The following is an 18864-nucleotide window of genomic DNA, read 5'->3' on the forward strand; positions in this document are numbered from 1 at the left end:
CAAAAATCAACTCCGCACTGCACTGGACATGCTTCCTTCTGTGTTGATGCATGTTCCTCCCTCTGCACTAGCAGGGGATGAGGCAGCATCTCCACATTGTCCTGGGAGCAGCTCAAGGCATCTCTAAAAGGGCTGACCTTCAACATCAAGGTTCCTCTCAGGATCACCACTCAAGTAACTCACATTGCCTGTGCCTTTCACCAGGCTCAGCACCAGCAGAGCGAAATCTGCCTTCAACCCTTTTGCTACACAGAGATCAGCTGAAGCTGAGTAGCTGGTGGATGCTGCAGCCATGAAAGTGCATCTTTGCCATCTCCCTGCAAATATGGCATCTAGTTAAAAACCCTACAATTTGGGTGTTGGGTTTGTTTGTTGGTTTTAAATCTGCATTTCCTACATGACAGGTTCTTTGAAAACAAATGGTGAGCAGTTTGGGCATGTAAAAAACCCCTAGCTTTCTTTCAAAAAATGGCCTTTCTGCTCAATGTACATTTTTCCAACAAAAATGAATTAATACAATAATGCTTTGACAATAACCAGAAAATCATCCTGTTGTCTCAAGCATTATAGAATTTCCTTCTTATATTACCTTTCTTTTTACTTTTTAAAGATGACAGACTTACTTGACCAAAAGAAGAGTGGGATGTTTTCTAAAGTTACCACTGGGAGGAAAAAAAAAAATACAAACAAGCTACAGCCCCTTGAAAATTTTGTCATCTTCCCAATGTCTTAATGAAGTATTGAACTTTTAGAGAAAAAATTCTTTCCACTTCTTTTTCCTGAAAATAATTTTTCTTTTTTCAATTCTTTCTCAAATAATTTTTTTAGTTTTCCAAATTGAGATTGGGGAAGTGGGTTTATGTCCAAGATTTATGCTGAAAATCCTATTTTACTTTACTGTGCTCAGTGCCTTTCAAAACAGCATGCAAATTCAAGCAATTTCCGTGTCAGTCATACAGAAAAGCAACAGTTATTTGTGTGATCTCATCTGTAAGACTTGCTCTACAGCTCAATCACAAATACGCTCTGTCTCAGACACACGAACATCTGGAGGCGTTACCATTAACTATGTTTTGGAAAACCATATGTGTTAGTAATAGCACACCAGAAAGTTTAGTCTTGAAAAAGGAGCGACGTAAGTTATACAATGAAGTCAAGCCAGGAGAACTGGTGGAAGTATGAATATTACACCCTGCGCTCCTCAAATGGTCAAAACTTTTAGACACACCAGTCTGATCATTTATCTTTTGTATGAGAGGAGACCTGAGAAATAAACAACCTTATTCTGGGAAAATATATTGTGGAATGGGAAAGAGTAATATAAATTAAGCCTCCTGCTTGTATTCCATATGCAGCAACTGTTATAAAAAATTGACTCCAGCACTGAAGGCACTGGGCAGACCATTATGACAAAAATCCTCCTGTTCAGTGACAATGGGATGCATGACTACTATACTGTGTATGTTGTGAAATTCACAGCAGACTATTTCAGATGAATATATGAAGAGGTTCTCTTACTGTAAAATTACCATGCCAGAAGCAAGACAATAAACACTTTCTGCTATTAACATTAGGCTGTGGTGACAATCAAAGATTCTGACAAGCAACTCCTATATTTTTCTCATTCAGTTCTGAATAAGGAAAGTGGTTTTGTTTTGCTAACATGCCTGTGCCAAGATTGCAGTCTCTGAGACGTGGCAAACGTAGCCACTAACCTGGGGGCCAAACATCTCAAGCTGTGAAGGGAGATACTGACAATATCTTAACATTGAACTCAATTTGTTTGAAAGCTGAAAGCCTACAAAAGCAGGACCAGGCATAGTTAGATGTTGCAGAAGAGCTGCAGCATCCACAAGACCCTGTGCCTGGGCATACACAGACATGTAGCATGCCTAACCCTGGGCAGCCCAAACATGGTCTGGTTGGTGAGCAAGAGAGCAGAAACATGCAGGGTAAACAGTCACCCTGGAAATAAGTGTGAATACAGGTAGAGCACTTATCCTTGCACAAGTAGGGAAATGGATGGCTCACCATTTTGTTTCATGAGCACCTGCAAGCATTAGTTTCACTGCACTGATTTAAGCCAATGAGTTTTACGTTATTTTCAGTGGTAGCAGAAGTAAACTAATGTGCGTGCACAAGTTACTGTTTACCTCATTCCTTGCAATTAAAAAATGCTTGCAAAATAATCTGATGTAGTGCTTCCTTCCAGTCTGCTATTAAGACAGTTGAGATTAAATTAGTAAATAAACAGTGCTACAGACTGCCAGGGTTTAAGATGAGCTCCTTGAAACAAGTTACTTTTCTCCAGACCCTTTCCACTCAAAAGTTCCTGAACTAATCAGGTGCTTCCCACAGCAGTAAAACGCAGTTACATCTGCTATAAATTGAAATTGCCACTAACTATAGAAAGACTCTTTAAAAATTTGGTAGTAGAAACTGGAAAGTGACAGTGATTTTAAAAAATACCTTAATTACACTGAAATTTATTCAGGCCAGGGCATTAATATCCTGATGAAGACTTCTAAAAAACACTGATGAGTAGGACTAAGGTCTCTGTCTCTTCCAGAGTAGCACAGTCCTTCCAAATACCTTGCCAAAAGAAGGCCAATTATTGACATCTAATTGACCATGCTACTGCATTAGCATCTGAAGCAGTCTTTGGAGTCCTGCTAAGTGCATATTCAGCATGTAAAATATTAACTGTAAAGTTATATTGGATATAAAGTGCTTGATTATTATATTTTAAGTATGTCAGTGTTTCTGAAGTACTTGAACAGGGGATGTTGGTTTAGTACATAATCCTTCTGTGGGGATTAAGACAGATTTGAGACAGGTATTCAAGTCCCTTTATATCCTAGCAGAACAAAAAGAATTTTGAACTATTTTTGGTGTTCAGATCCACAGAACTGAAGCCCACATCATTACCACTGAAGAAAAAAGGCTTGCATTACACTAAGCAACATAACCTCCTGAAAGGCAAGAGCAACACATAGCTGTTCAATCTTAGTCTGTATTTATTATTATACTATATATAAACTGTTATATATATAAGCATATTTAATGATATGTATGCTTTTGATATTTATAAAAAGTAGATATACTTTTTAGATTTATATCATCAGTCAGTGGAGAATCTCACTGTGCTGTTACAGAAAAATTATACAAGCATATACGGTAATTCCTCTGAACAGTTCACTGCTTAAGACAGTAATTCAAGTATGCATGAAATATGCAAAGTTTGAGACATCAAGGCAGACAATTTTTATACTTGATACAGTTCTTCCTTTCCTTTTCCTAACCTTGTTTAGCTCCATTAAATTCACATTCTTGTTTACTAAAAGCCTGTTAGGTTCCAATATCAGAAGTTATCACAGTGAGCAAATCAAGAGAAAAGGGAAGGCAGAGAAATCCTCCTGTGGATGCCTCACTCACCACTCATATATTCCCACATCACTGAAGTACCAGAGATACTGTCAAAACTGAGTCAGACCCAGGCCCACTGGCACAGAGCCAGAAGTGATGACTCCACATTTACATCCACAATGCAGCAGGACCAAAAAAGGACTCAGCACTGGAAGTTCATTCTTACATACACACGCACCCCCAGACAACCTGCACTTTCAGAAGCAGAGTAAATTCTCATGGTAGTGCCTTTAAAACAAACCATTACCTCCCAAAGCAGAACACAGAGCTGCTTAAGGAGGCAGCATATTGCATGCCAGAATCCTGGGGCACCACTGTGCCACAGGCTGGCCCTCACCACATGTGCCAAGGAGACTGAAATTCTGATACACGAGGGGCCTCCGAGGTGGTAAATGGAGGATGAACTCTAACAAAAACATACATTTAAAAAAATTTGATAGTTCATTTGTGAAAGTGCCTTTCAGTCATTATAACCTCTAGCTTTAACCACTCTAGTATATTCTACCAAGTATGGTTTACTGATAACACATCATGATGGCACCAGGAATGGACTTGTTGATAAATTAAATAATGGGACTACTTTCAGACCATTTTTATAGCTGTAAATTCTCATAGCAGGAAAGAGTCATCATACAGTTATTTCACTGTGTAGAACTGTTATTTTTCATAGAAAAAAAACTTTGAACTCTGTAGCTTTTGGGGAAGGAGGATGTTTTTCAAACAAAACCCTTCTTCCATTCTTCCCTGTAAAGCTCAGCTTGTATTGGCTAGAATGATAACAAGTTCATGAATATGTGTATTCAGGCAGATTGTAAATTTAGCCAGAGCGCATATATATATATTACTAAATCCAAACAATTATCTAAAGCAAGAAGCAAAACAACACCAAAATCACCAAATGTTCCAAAAGAGATGAACTGAGATTTTTAAAGCTTACTAAGGGATTCAGCCACACAAGTCCCAAAGAAATTCAGTAATTAGGTGGTTGATAATCTCAGTTTTTATGCCAGGTTAATTCCCGATATAACTTCATTGTCTTCAGTGGAGTTACACTGCAAATGTATTTGACAGATTGTCATGTTTCTTCTCCAAGAATAACTTTTAAAGCAGAAGGTTTAAACATGAGTGAATTAAAGTCTTGGGCCAAGTTCTACCCTAATTTAAACCCTGTACAAACAGCTGACTTGGAAGTGAGGTTGTAAGGAAAGGCAGAAAGAGACATGAGTCTGTTCTTCCTTTGCTGGGACATTACATCAATTCCTTTAGGTAATGGTCATGTCTCTGAAAAACATAGTGGGAATCCAAATTGCAGTTTGTAGGAGATTCTTTCCTTCTAAGTCTGCAAGTTCTTGTATTTCACGAGGAGTAAGCATTCTGTAAAGAGCCTGGACTAGTCTCAGTAGAAGACCACATAATTCACTCCAGTTAGGTACTGCATCAGTCTGAATCTTACCTGCTTCAATATGCATTTCATCTTCTTTGAGGATAAGCACTGGAAATGGTCATTTTAATATGAATGCTGCAATTAGTCACTCAATTTAATCAGAAACTAATGAATTTCAGACATTCTCAACCTCAGTGTTATTTTTAATCAAAACATAGCATCTGGATTTTTATTATTTTTTTTTTAGTATGTTGGGTTATTTTTGACTCATTGTTAGCATTAGAGTTAAACCTGTCTAAATAAGGCTGACAGGTCAAACAGGGCACACACAGCTTTGCTAAGGTGAGAAGGCAGTAACACCCATCTCATCTCATCTCTTTCTGTGCAGCACTGCTACAGTCACAAGGACACATTGCTTTGCCCAAAGTGCTATTTATGCCAGCAGCAGAAATCTGAATGCTATGGCTCTCAGTGTAGTGCACTTCCGAATCTTCTGCTGGCAGAAGGCACTTGACTAAACCAGAAGTGATATAATCTGTCAGCGAGTGAGCTCAACATAAACAAAATGGCTCCACAGTAATACCCCTGCTCTAGGGGGATCATTACTAGGGCAGGCAGCATGAGCCAGCAAGCTGATCTTCCGACTTACAGCCCAAACATTTGGTGCCCTTCCTGGCTCTCCTCTCATTGACTGTTTTCACTCAAATCACACTGTGAAGTGACATACATAGTTTAGTACTGGGTGTCCAAGGGCTTGTGTGCTAAGCCTTCCTCATGAGGCAAATGTGAAGACACTTCCTATCCAACATAGCTTGTGATAGTTATTAACAGGACAGACACTGGGTTAAGAGCATCTCATGCAAAGTCTGTGAAATGTAGCTGCTGGTCTTCAGTCTTGTAAAAGTATATGGAAGTGAAAAACTCCATAGGAGGGGCTGTGACTATTGCCGTGAAGGAAAGAAGGAATATTTTGAGGGAATCACAGCCAGGCTAGAAGCAGGGAGGCTGAGCAGGGCCAGTCCCGCAGTAATAGCAGCTCTGCACAGTCCTGAGTGTGCTAGCCTTCAGGACTGGCACAGAGCACATGGCTCTGAAGCTGACACTTCCCCACTCCCCTGGGGTTGTGCTGAGATGGCATTTTCTTCCCTTCACTGTCCCCAAGCAAGCCTTATGCAAATACTTCATTACCAGTAATGTCTAGCGAGTGACTCATTGGGCTTTCTGTGCTCCCCACTGAGACCTGTCAGGACAGGACACTAATTGCCATCCTGCCCTATGCATGGCTGCTGCCTCCCACCCTTCCTTTCTTTCCTTCAGCTCTCTCTTGCATGTGTGTTTATTTCTGCATGCAGGCCTCCCCACTGGAGAGAAGTACAACCTACTTTCCCCCTCCTCACTAGAGCTCCCTTCTGTGATCTCTAAATTCTTCACCTCTGTGGCACTCAACACCTGTACCATTCATCCTGTGTACACAGCTGCATCTCTTTTCTCCCAGGCTCACCTCAGCAGCTGCAGTCCAGTTGTGCCTTTCCTTCTTATCACTTATCTTCTCACCTCCTTCATTTGGGCTACCTCCAAAATCGGCTCTTCTCCCTGTTTTACTTCAGAGCTGCTGCTCTGTACATCCTGTCGCACACATCAGTGCTTTTTTCCAACCCCCTTCATCACTTCAAATCTCCTCTCCAGAATTTACAAGTACAAGGTTATCATAACTAAGTCGACCACATTTAAATATGAAGATACCTGAGAAGGTTCCCCCACTCTTTAGCCTTTTCTCAGTCTCCACTAGCTACTTTAGGTCCAGGTGGAGGCACCGCAATACAGATAGCACTTTACTGCTCTCCCTCAGAATATGGCTCTGAAAGAAGAAAGCATTTTTAAAACCTGTTCTTGAAAAAGAAGATGGTAAGGAGTCTTCTAAAAAATGTGTCAGGGGAACTTTGACCCAGCATCACTGCCCCAGTCAAAATGCAAAAAGAAATAAATAGTTAAAATAAATAAATAAAACACAAAAAAACCACCACAAAAACCACCAAAACATTTTTTAAACAAAGATGTTTAAACTGTTTCAGCTGAGAAAAAATGTAGGGGAAAATGTCCTGGTGCAGACATCACATGCAGAACGTAAATTACTCAGGAATCTTCTTGTAGTATAGGACTAAAACTTGTAAAGTTACTTTGGCTAAGAATTGCCAGAGTCACTCTGAGGGCCAGGGACAACATTTCTGCAAAGACCAAAAAAAATTTAAAATAGGATTTCCTAAGGAAAATAGACTTTAAATAACACAGATTTAAAATTGCTTCTTGTGTAGTGAACCAACTTCCTTAGGATTAGCTTCTTATTGCTGCTCCAATTGTGAGGCATAGTGACATTTTCCTGAAAACTAACATTCTGATTATATTTTTAAAATAGGTTCCAATTAAACAAAGCTTTATTGATTCTATGTATTCTGCAGAGTGTTGCCTTGGGCACAGAAGTGTGTAATGGGGGGCATTCACATGGCTTTAATTTTGAAAAAGATCAGAACAGGGTTTAGCTGTCACCATTTATGGTCCACCTGCAACAAAAAGAACCACCAAACAATCTTGTAGGGCTGATGACAAGGAAAACTTCTCCTATAGCTGTAATCAACTACAATCATAGCTAGTCCAGTGATATGTATAGCTCCATTTTGAAAATTCAGAGAGGATTTGGAATAGTTGGCAGTGGTAAACACTTAGTTTACATCACTAGAAATTCAGGCACTACTTAATTTTAAATTAGAACATAATATCCTGACAGGTTGTTTTTAAAGGGGGTGGAGGAAGATAAAAAATTCAATATAAGAACATAAGGAGCAAAATCCCAGACTGTAAACTGCTCAAAAATCTAAAGCTTTATTTCTACTTCTGCAAATTTATTAATAGCATTTGTTGACTATTGGTTTAAAACATTATAGCTCATTACTTCAAGTGGCAAGTAGGCAAAACACAGAAGATGAATTGCTGCAAGGAAGACATGCCAAAATACAGAAGGAAGCTATTTAGCCAGTTATACATTATAACTTACATTGTAAGTTTAAAATCCAAAGGGAAAGTTTTCAGAAATTATTTTTAAGACCCTAGTTTTTGAACCCTGGTTCAAAAGTTGTCAACCCTTTTCCCAACATTTCTGGGAAATCTAAACCATCTGATGTTTTGTTTGTTTGTTGGTTCTTTGTTGTTGTGTTGTGGTTTTTTTTTTTTTCAAAGCTCATCTGCTCATAGCGCTGTTTTGGCTTTTTAATGGTAGAAACAGTTGTGACCACACACAAAAAAATAAAGGTGGAAAAAAGTTAGATACTAGTATTTAAAACCTTCAGGCATTCTTTGTCCTGCATTGTTACATGGGTAAATAATTAGTGCTGCAAAGAGTTGTTTTTTTCATTTGTTTGCCCCCTCCAAAATTGTAAAGTGGGTCACAAACAGTGAAAAGGCTGCAACTGCTACAACAAGCAATGCAGAATTCTGGTCACAGTTCAGGAGAGCTACTGCATGCTTCTTCATTCAGAAGAGTCTGCTGGGAAAGCTTTAGAAAAAGCAGATGAGTTGATGGCTTGTGCATCTCATGTGGCACCTTTTTATTCCTCCAGCTCTCGTTGTACGCTTCCTGACCAAACGATTCATCTGGGAGTACGACCCAACACTAGGTAGGTTGCATTTTATTCTATACACGGGGTATTGTGTATATAATAGCATGGCTGAAGTGATGGAAAATCATAGAGTTAAAATTCCAAGCCTCAGTCAACCCTTAAATCTGGTGTAAGAAAGCTTCTCTGTAGTCATTTAAAGCCGAAACAAATTATTACCTAAGATGGCATACTAGAGAGTTAGTAACACACTCAGATGCACGCAGAATTAGTATGAGGCACATTTCTTCCCTCACAGAAATCAGTGGGAAATTTGCCATTAAAGCAATTGCATTAGTATTTCACTCTGAAAATTATGTAGTGTGCAGTCAGTTCTCTGTTTTTGGATAACCCGGACACCAGCTGTCAGAGAATAAGATGGCTGGGATACAGATCTGAAAAATAGGTAGGTACTTAACATTTACCTACCCTTAGGTAAGTTTATTGTCCTCACTTTCAAACATACATTACACCTCACTTAACTGGTAAACAGGTAGGGTTAGTCATCAAAAGAGCATCCCTGCATGTCTTCTCCACTGCTCTGGTGGAGTGTCTGGCACTTCTGAGAAGCTGGCACAGATCTCTCAGAAGGAGATGTCAAACAGTTGCTCTGAATTAGAGGCCTCACTTGAGAATTCATGCCAAGGTCCAATTTCTTGCTATTTCCTAAGTCAGTATATATTTGAATGCTCTGCACCAGAGAAAATCCAGGCCAAGAAGTCTGAGATGAAGCATTCATATCTCAGGAGGCACCTTCAATACCTCAGGACTAAGCGATTCACACATGAAGTTAGGGACTGGGAAATTTCCTTTTCTCCAACAATCTGTTGCCATCTCCTTCCTAACCTTTCTTTGGAGGAAAAACACAGGATGTACAGTTAAATACCTATTTCTTTGCTGAGTTTCCTTCTCTCAGAGATCTCACTGAAGAACTGGAGAACACCATAAACTTGCACAGCAGAAACAGATGAAAGTTTAATACACGTTCTTGCAAAATCCAGGCAGCTTTTTCAACAAAGCAGAAGTATCCAGTATCATACCAAGTATCTTAATCTGGTAACATGAATTACAGATAACAGAAATCTCATCTTGGGAAAATAATTCTGAGTACAACCTGAGCTCAGACACAGTCTTTTATCTGCTAATATAAATATATTAATCAGTGAATTGTGTCACCTGCATGGTGGAGTGTTCAATGTAATACTCTATGAGTACTTTACATCTCTATCACTAACACATCATTTTAAGAACTTCACAATAGAAGTATATAAAGGGCTCTGTATCAGTATAGTCCAAGTTCATTAATTTATTTCAGGGACACTGCATGCAAAAGTATCCTTGTTGCCTTGTTTAAGCACACAAACTAAGTTATTAGCAAGCTGAGAGGTTTGGTTTTTGCCCCATCATGAGGGACTCATGCCGGTTTTGGGTGTGCAAGATTTGACATTTGTTTGTTTTACTAATTTACAACTGCAAATTAAGCATGCCCCTCAGGAATCTAATAATCTTCTGTTTGCAACATGGAAAGCTTCTATGCAGACAACAGTCCTATCTCAATAAAATAAAAATTAAATCTCTTCTGACTTAGTGAATTCTATGTGCTAATTCAGTTTAGAGGATAACAGCTTCACAATAACTGTAATACATCGTTTAAGCTAAGTGCTTTAAGTTGCTCAGAGGCAAAGGCTTGAGAAATGCAAAAACTAAAACTATTATCAGAAAGTTATTTCTTCATTACAGTAGTCTCTGGTGGCAGCTGCCCACCAGAAATTGGTTTTTAAAGTACTGGTGTTTCAAACTATGGGTCACAACAGGATTCAAAGGAGAGTCTGAACTGTTAGACAAAAAATCTCCTGAAATTCTAACCACTGTTCAGGCCTTCAGAAATTAATCAGAAAGGGACTGTACCTTCAAAAACTTTGAGAAGCAGTGCTTTAAAGAACTCATTTCTAACTTTATCATAATTCTGTGGTAATTTAGTGGCCAGTTACCCATTAACATCACTGAGCTGAATTACTGAGAAGTTTTGGCTGAATATATTCATTTATTTATAGCAGTCATGGACTGACAGTTGGGTGGGAAGAGGGATATTTCACCAATATAAAGTTTGTTGCATCAATGAGATCCATTTGCCCTGCAAGGAGAATAAGTAGCTTTGTCAAATAATTTTGAAAGGGCAGGAGTAAAACTGATGCAAACTATCTAGCTACTAAGCAACAGGAGGTTTTGCCAAAAATCACTGGGGCTGTCAAAGAAAATTGTCGTATTTATAAGTTATTTCTTATGTCAAGTTTTCAACCACCCATTAGCACTCTGATGCAAGGAATCTCAAGAAAATTCCTATTTTTAGGTAAGCTTTTACCAAACTGTACAAAGTTTGATGGAAATTCAGCATTATTCTAAACTAAGCTTCAAGGTAAAAAAAAACTTGTCCTCTTAATTTAAGGGTGGCACATTTTAACTGGAAAGGAAAAAAACACCTTATAAGTATCCTTTACTACTCTAACCTGCCAGAAAATAAATGAAGGACCATATTTTTAGCAGCATCTGGATATCCTGCAGTATCTCCAAGAGCCAAATTATAAACCACAAAATAACATTTTCTGGCTTGAGGAGCATCACTGAACCTTGCAAGTTTTGGCACATGGGTCTGCTGCTGAAGTCAGGGCTTTGCAGCTCTGCCACTTTTGTGCATGGTGTTGGATCTGTGCAAGCATTGGTAGGACAGCTGCATCTTCACAGAAAAAGTACATATGCCTGTACTTTCCATTTTACTATTCTCAACCAAAGGGTAATGACTGCAAAGGTAATTTTTCAGGAGAGTATTAAGTGTCAGCCTTGATTTCTGCATCACTTCTGCTTAACTGGCAGGTCACTGTCATCACTTTGGCATGTTTTTATTTTTCAGATTTTGTACTTATTTTAAATGACTGGTCACTCAGGCTAAATGGTTACCTGGTATTGTCAAGGCAAATGAGTTTCCACTTTAAATCCATATGTATAAAATCCCACAACTATCCCACATGTGCAACAGAATGAGAAGGTCCAACGAAGGAGCTTTGTGTAGAAGTAGGCTGGAGCGGCACATTAATAAGAACACATACAGTTGTTTCCTAAAAGATTAAAAATATGAATTCAGCATTAAACTTAGTCTTCTTTAGCTTGCTAAATATGTACTGAGAAAGTGGATTGGGTTACCACGTAGATTTCACCATAGTTCAGTAATTTTTGTGTTTTTAAACAGAACACAGCTCACGAATTAATAAGCAAATTCACTGTGGTGTTAGAAGGCTTAAAAACACTTGAGCTGGAAAGGGCACCATTTAATCCACAGCCTAAAAGTGTTTCACAAACATAAGCAACACATCTGCAGTGGATTTAACACAGAACTTTCTGCTTTATTACAGTTAAGAAATCTTTCTCTCTGTTGAGAGAATCATAAAAGCAGCAGAAAAACTGCCATTCTTATGTACCATTTCAGCAGTGCTTGCCAGGAACAGGGTGGCAGCAGGCTGACAACTTGCCTGCCACTGAGGTGGCTGAGGGGGAGTTTGTGGCCTTCAAGCAGTTGCCCTCACTGCAGCACCACTGCAGGTAGTCCTCTTGAGACTTGACCATGGGCAAGGACACCTTCCACTAGACCAGGTTGTTCAAAACCCCATCCCTTGTACACTTCCAGGGAGGGGGCATCTACACTTTCTCTGGGCAACCCATTCCAATGTCTCACCACCCACACAGTAACAATTTCTTCCTAATATCTAATTTAAATCTAACTTCTTTCAGCTTAAAACCATTACCCCTTTTCCTGTCACTTCTTGCCCTTGTAAAAAGTCCCTCTCCAGCCTTCCTGTAGGCCTATTCAGGTACCAAAAGACTCCTATAAGGTCTCCCTGGAGCCTTCTCTTCTCAAATGAGAACAACCCCAACTCTCTCAGCTGATCTTCACAGGAGAGGTGCTCCAGCCCTCTGCTCATCTTCATGGCCCTCCTCTGGACTCATTCCAGGAGCTCCATGTCCTTCCTGTGCTGGGGGCTCAAGAAATAGTACTGCAGATGGGGTCTCACAAGAGCAGAGTAGAGGGAAAGAATCACCTCCCTTGACCTGCTGGCCATGCTTCTTTTGATGCAGCCTAGGACACAGTTGGCTTTCTGAGCTACAAGCACACAGTGCCAGCTCATGGTTTTTCATCAACCAACACCCCCAAGTCCTTCTCCCAGGGCTGTTCTCAGTTCACTCTCCACCCAGCCTGCATGAGTTTTAAGGTGGAGGTGCAAAGACCTTTATTTGGCCTCTTACTCTCTATGGGTAAACTCTTACCCTGAATGTAGGACTTCAGTTAGTAAATAGGAATAACAGTCTAGATCTCAGCAATTTCCCCTACGAACTAGTGGCAGTGCCTGTAGTTTAGGGTTCCTTCACCTGACCTCAAAGATTGAGATACTGTGGTTTGCCATCAAACAAGTGATAATTAATTGATTTTAAAAATTGTGATGCAGAATCAGAGTAAATCTCTTTGCCTGCAAAATGCTTCATTGACAACAACAAATTACCTGCCTCCATAGCCATGATGGGCAAGGAGAATCTCCTGGATAAAATGACAAAAGAAAAAATTAATCATAGCTATGGCTAAGTGGAAGCTTTTTAAAATAAGTTTTGCAGTATTTTGCTAAGAACTACTGTTTGTACTGAACTTCAAATACCTGAATTTCATTGTTCTACCATAATCAAGACAATTTGCCTACATAGAAACAGAGCTGGGATATCCAAGATAAAAAAACAGGGGATTATAATCAGGGTTATGTAATTTATTCTGCATTAGCATTTCTGCACAGTTGGGAGAATCAGGTGCATTGAGCTGCAGGGACTTTTTTGCTGTATAGGTAAGAAAACCAAACAAATCCCTTGGAAGTGCAGAAGTCAAGGTCCTCAGATCTTTTGATGGTTCTGCCACTGATTTGTTACCTGCAGTCTCTCTGCCTCTGCTTCTCACCTATAAAATCTTTTATATCATAACAGGTGTATAAATCATTTAAGTAACTGGTACTCATAGAGTTAAGACTCACATATCAAAGGGAAACAGAACACTAAGCATTTCTCCTCCAGACTGAATTTTAAACCACATCAACTTATAAACTAACAGGAACCAAGGAGTTAATATTTTTGTTGACCTTTCTAAAATTCACTTGGCTTTGTCACACTATCCTTAGATGTCCTTCTCTAGCTGTTCACATATTTCATACAACTCTGCTAATCCTCTGAAAGGAAAACTGTCCCTGAGCAGATAATCGGCAGAAGAGACTGGCATAACAGACCAGCCAGTCTTTGAAGGCAGAGACAGAAAGCATAGAGGTTAGTTTAACTTGAACAATACAGAGAAAAGACTACTCATTAGTTTGAAGGAGCAGAGGTAACTACAGAGAAACATGAGTCAAGAAAACCTTTAATTTTCCTAGGACTACTAGATTAATAGTGATATTTTAAAAGAGTATTGGTTCCAACTATGTTACAGTTTTTTTAAGTCGCTCAGATTTTTGTTCACTCTTTCAAGAGGAAGGGGAAAAAACCTGAACTTCTCTTTCCATGAACTCCTGCCTAATGCAAAATATATTCAGTCTATTGGACACCATGGGTAAAATGTGTCGGTATCAGTAAAGCAGCAAAGATTAAGTGATAAGGTGGTACAAATTGCTGTCCCATTAACTTTATTATGAAAGGCCCATGAGAGCACTGCCAGCATTATATGAACAGCCAAAGGACTGTGGAAAGGTCTACTAGATAAATAAGTGCTTGAGATACCTCTGTGTGTCTTCAAGACCATCTCAAGACTTACAAATTTCACCACTGTGGCAAGAACAGCAGAAACCACTTTGTAAAGGTATTGTTTACATTGGCAAGAAGGCTTTTCCCATTGGAAAGCTTTTTGCAAGAAGGATTATTTTTACATTAGAAGGGTAGTTTTGTGTATGTAACCACATCTGGAGCTGGAGGTTATGTTAGCAAAATGGTGTCATTCAGGGACCATAAGGGAAGTTTGCAGATAGCATACATACTGTGATTGACATTATAACCCCAGCAAATATTGGTATGCTGAGTTTCTTTTCTGCACCTGATACATACAGATCTCTACAAACAACATTAAAAAACAGAGTAGAGTGGGATTATAGCCCAACCAGCTTCCATCAAAAAGGCTGAGAACCATAAACAGCTTAGCTGCAGGAGCCATGACCTCACTAAGAAGAATTTACTCTAGCAAGAGAGGATGCAAGAACTACCTTCCTGGGCTAACTTTGTGCCAGTGCAGCCATGAAAAAGAGCTCAGGTCCTCAGATCCAAACACAGTTCTCAAGGACTGCCTTTCCTCTCTGGTTTATTCAGCTAACACTGTCTGGACAGCTGGAACACCATCTGAATACAAACTTTTCATCCCCAGAATTGCTTTCACTGCTGCAGATCACAAGTTGAAGAAACATATGTCTTTGTATATTGTAGATTTCTAGTTTTCTTGGCATTTGGCTCACTCAGCAAGTTTACCTTAACACCCATGAAAGTTTTACTGCATGCCCCTACCATAAAAATACTAATTCCCAGCAGTACGGCTGAGAGAGAAACTTCCCAGGCAGCAAAAAAACTTTTAACAAATGGGCCCATACTAAAATAAGTGTTAATAAATCATTGACTGATGGTCCCTTCAGCCCTAGGGTATATAAAGGTTGACAGACCAGCAGCCCCAGGAGGAAGGTACCTTGGGAAGCCTTCCCTTCCAGACTTCTCTGCCTCCTGTTGCAAAACAGGATACTGCAGTCTGCACAGTGCTACAGACCAGATCATCTGCATGCTCAAGATTAAAAATAACCATTTTCCATGGTGAGCAAAGGAGGAGAGAGCCCTGCCATCATCTTGCAGAAGTTTGCCTTCTGCATATTTCATCTGAACACCCATGTTGACTACTACAGCTTATCCAAGCACAAGCTAGACATAACACACAGTCCAGTGTGGGCTTTCAGCCAAAGTGAGATGTAATGGTAATCAACCATATGGGGGTAGGAGGAATGGCTGCCAACCTGTGCTTCAAGAAGTACCATGACAAATGTGAAATTGCTTAATAAATTGCTGGAAAACAGCCTTATTTTCAAGCCAGACTCTAGCTATTACCATTCTTGATTTTAATTAACAAAATTACTTATTCCTTCTGTCTCAGTGCTTAATGGATACAGTACGCAATAGCTGAGATTGTGCCTTACTAAGTATCTACCTGGGCTTTTGGTTTTCCCCACTTCAAAACAGTGGAAACATTACTAAACTTGGTATTTATTTAATACGTTATAGCATTTTTACTATACTCCTCAGCAGTAGGAATTTATACTGAATTTATTACGACAATGAACTGTGAAAAGATTGTGGATTTCTCCAAGGTGTTTGTAAGAAAATGGACTGGTATTGCCTAGAGCACCTTAAACCCTCAACACTGGCTTCTAAAAATGCTCAAAGACTGGAAATGATGAAATTATAATGGAGAGCAGCAGAGAAAGATGCTTAAAATAACATGGGGAGCAGTTATCTGAAAATGTGTTTTTTCTTTCATACGATTCTCAAGATGAAGATATTCCTGATGCCAGTAATAAAAATATTGCCTTTTTACAGTAGCTCAGCAGCAAAAATCAGGAATGGCAGTAGCTCTTCTTGCTGTATCTACAGCTGCAAAATATTTTGTCCCTACTTTTCTTGTTCATCATATTCTCAAATATTCTCCAGATAAGCAGAAGTTTCCAGTCCTTGCTTTTGCACCTTCAGGAGAGCAAGCTTTAGTTTTTCTTGGTTTAGGTGTGAGAAACATCTCCCTGGTTAGTTTTCATTTATATTGGCAGAAATAAGGTGAAACTCACAGCTTCACTAACAAAGACTACTTGCCACAATCAAACAGAAAAATGTAGCAAAATATGGTTTATTTATACTTAAAATTGTTGTGGCTTTCATTCCTACCAGAAAATACTCCCTCTGCTTAGAGTTGGTGGGAAAGTTAAATCAGAAATTTAAGGAAAAAAAACCAACAGTTCAAGCTTTGAAGCTTACTCCCTACTGGTTAGCACTGCTCCAGCTTTGTTGGTACAACCCTAGCAATTGTTTTAGTGTGCCTTAACTAATCCAGTTCCCAGGTATCTCTACATATTTTCTCTGCCTATCTCAGTAAAAGTTGGATGAGAACTGAACCTCTAAGAAAGGAAAAATAATGCCATTCACCTTCTTATAAAAAGAAACACAGTCTTTGCAAGCAGGAAAAAAACGTATGCAGCAAAAGCCAACAAACAGGCATATGTCCTGTTATTTTCAAAGATATCTTCAAGAAAACTCTATTCTAGGAGTTCAATTTGGAGGCCAAAATGTGATTTATTGAAAAACATCAATGCAAAAAGAAAAAGTGCTTTTCTGTGGACTAGTTTTATATCTCTCATGTGTTCTACCTAAAACACAAATTTGGGAATGCAACAGATCCTTTCGTATCAAGATGAGACCTTTATAGTCTAGTGGGGCTATGCATGCACTAGCCATCTATTTTCCTTCAGACTTTATTAAAAATAAGAAAAAGTGATAAAAAACAAGCTGCTCACAAAGCAACAGACCTAGCAAAACCTCATTTCATCTGAATTTGTTTCCATATTTCATACTGCACTAGCTGTTTTCTTTGCATGTGTCCCTGTGCTCCACAGAGCATCCTGTGTCCCCCATGAGTCCCCACAGCATCTGAAGCTTCTTAAGTCACCTACTAATAATCTTTGCCTGTCTGCATGGATCCGGGAGCCTGCAGCCTGGTTTGTGGGCTTGTGCCTGCTGACTGTCCAGGGCATACACTTGCTCTTCTGCTTCATGCCTTCTATGGGGAATTAATGGGTCCCTAATCTCCACCCAACCTGGATTTATACAGGACAGAAACATTTGAGAGCTTTGCCTTGGACTGAAAATGGCAAAATAAAAGCAGCTCTACTAAAAGCTAAAACACACTCACTGCCTGCGGTGCCTCCCACATGACATTTTTATGCTTAGCTTTAATCAGACTAGTTTGGGAATACTTGCTCTACTGCAGTCATAGTTCTGATTACAGCAAATGCAGCCTTGTAGGAAGCAGCCAAATGAGCAAAAAATTAAGTTAGAAAAGAAAGTCCTTTGCACATCACCATTTCAATTCTAAAAGAAACTTCACAACAGCAGCCTGCATGTGAAGTAGGCTAGAGTCCCTAGGTTTGCATTCAATATCACTGAAACAAATACTTTGTCCTATTTTACATATTTTTATTTTCATTTGTAGATCGAGATGAATGTTCCTGTAGTATTATAGTCATACATATAAAGCATATCACAGGTACTGTAGAACCTCTTGGAGCTTTTTCTTCTGTATTTCTAGACTCTTGAGGTTACTCACACAGAAACACTTATGACCACTGAACCATCCAAGTCCATTTATCAGACCTGTCAGTTTCCTTTCAGTAACATTATTTTTACTATTTTTTCTTCTTTTACATGTGAGAGTTATGATTGCAATAGCAATGCATGGCATATAATTTGATGGTATTATTGATAAATAACCACACTGTGCTTATTTTTGGGTGTGTGATACCAATAAAGAGACATGGGGATATATTGCCTTTGCATTTGAAATATGTTCTAAATACAAAAGGATAATATTTTTCTTACTGTAAACCTACGGATGGCTGCAGAATAAAAACCTTCCTGTAGGGTAAATAATGGATGGGGTAAGTAACAGCTGGATGCAAGCAAGAAAAATTCATTCAGCTGACTGTTGAGAAGAGCTGGGGCAGGGGAAGGAAGAAGGCAGGAAAGACTTTGAGTCAGGAAGTTACATTTAACTTACAGGGGCTTTCTTAAAGATGAAAAGCTCCTGCATCAACAAGGAAATGCAGAAGAGGACAGATTTCAAAAGGACAGGCTGAAGGCAAGCTCTGGAGAACCTATCAAACAGGACCAGGGTTAGTAATGGAGGTAATTTTTTGTTCCCCACTGTTCTCAAATGTGACAGAGAAAGGTGCCATCCTGGTAGACATCAAAGGTTGCAGGAGTTTAAATAAGTTTATTTAAAAACAAACAATCAACCCACAAACTCCCATCCCACAAAAAAAAAAAAAACACAAAAAAACCCCCCCAAAAAACCCCCAACAAACAAAAAAAAAAAAAAAAAAAAAAAAAAAAAAACAACACAAAAAAACCACCTCCTCACAAGAACCTTAATTATGTAATCAGAAATTATTACGGGAAACTTTAGTCTTTTAAACACACTGCTGCATTGCCATCAAACAAGATTTTAACCATAACTTAGAAGTTCATTAGGAGTAGCTTTTTGGTCTGAAAACTCAGCTATAATTATTACGCAAAAGCTCTTCCTCTAGGTCCTTGCAG

At 39.1% G+C, this 18864-nt stretch overlaps 1 protein-coding gene across 3 annotated transcripts in view; it reads left to right on the forward strand.

The window, feature by feature from the left end:
• The window catches only part of RERG (RAS like estrogen regulated growth inhibitor), a 107344-nt gene that overhangs the window by 78606 nt on the left and 9874 nt on the right, over nucleotides 1-18864 (forward strand). For all 3 annotated transcript variants that reach the window (XM_051613587.1, XM_051613597.1, XM_051613582.1), the window contains exon 3: nucleotides 8422-8478. In XM_051613587.1, coding sequence (XP_051469547.1) covers nucleotides 8422-8478 — 57 coding nt within the window. The remainder of the gene's footprint in view (nucleotides 1-8421; nucleotides 8479-18864) is intronic.

This window comes from Apus apus, chromosome 1, assembly GCF_020740795.1.
Source record: "Apus apus isolate bApuApu2 chromosome 1, bApuApu2.pri.cur, whole genome shotgun sequence".
Classification (NCBI taxonomy): Eukaryota; Metazoa; Chordata; class Aves; order Apodiformes; family Apodidae; genus Apus; species Apus apus.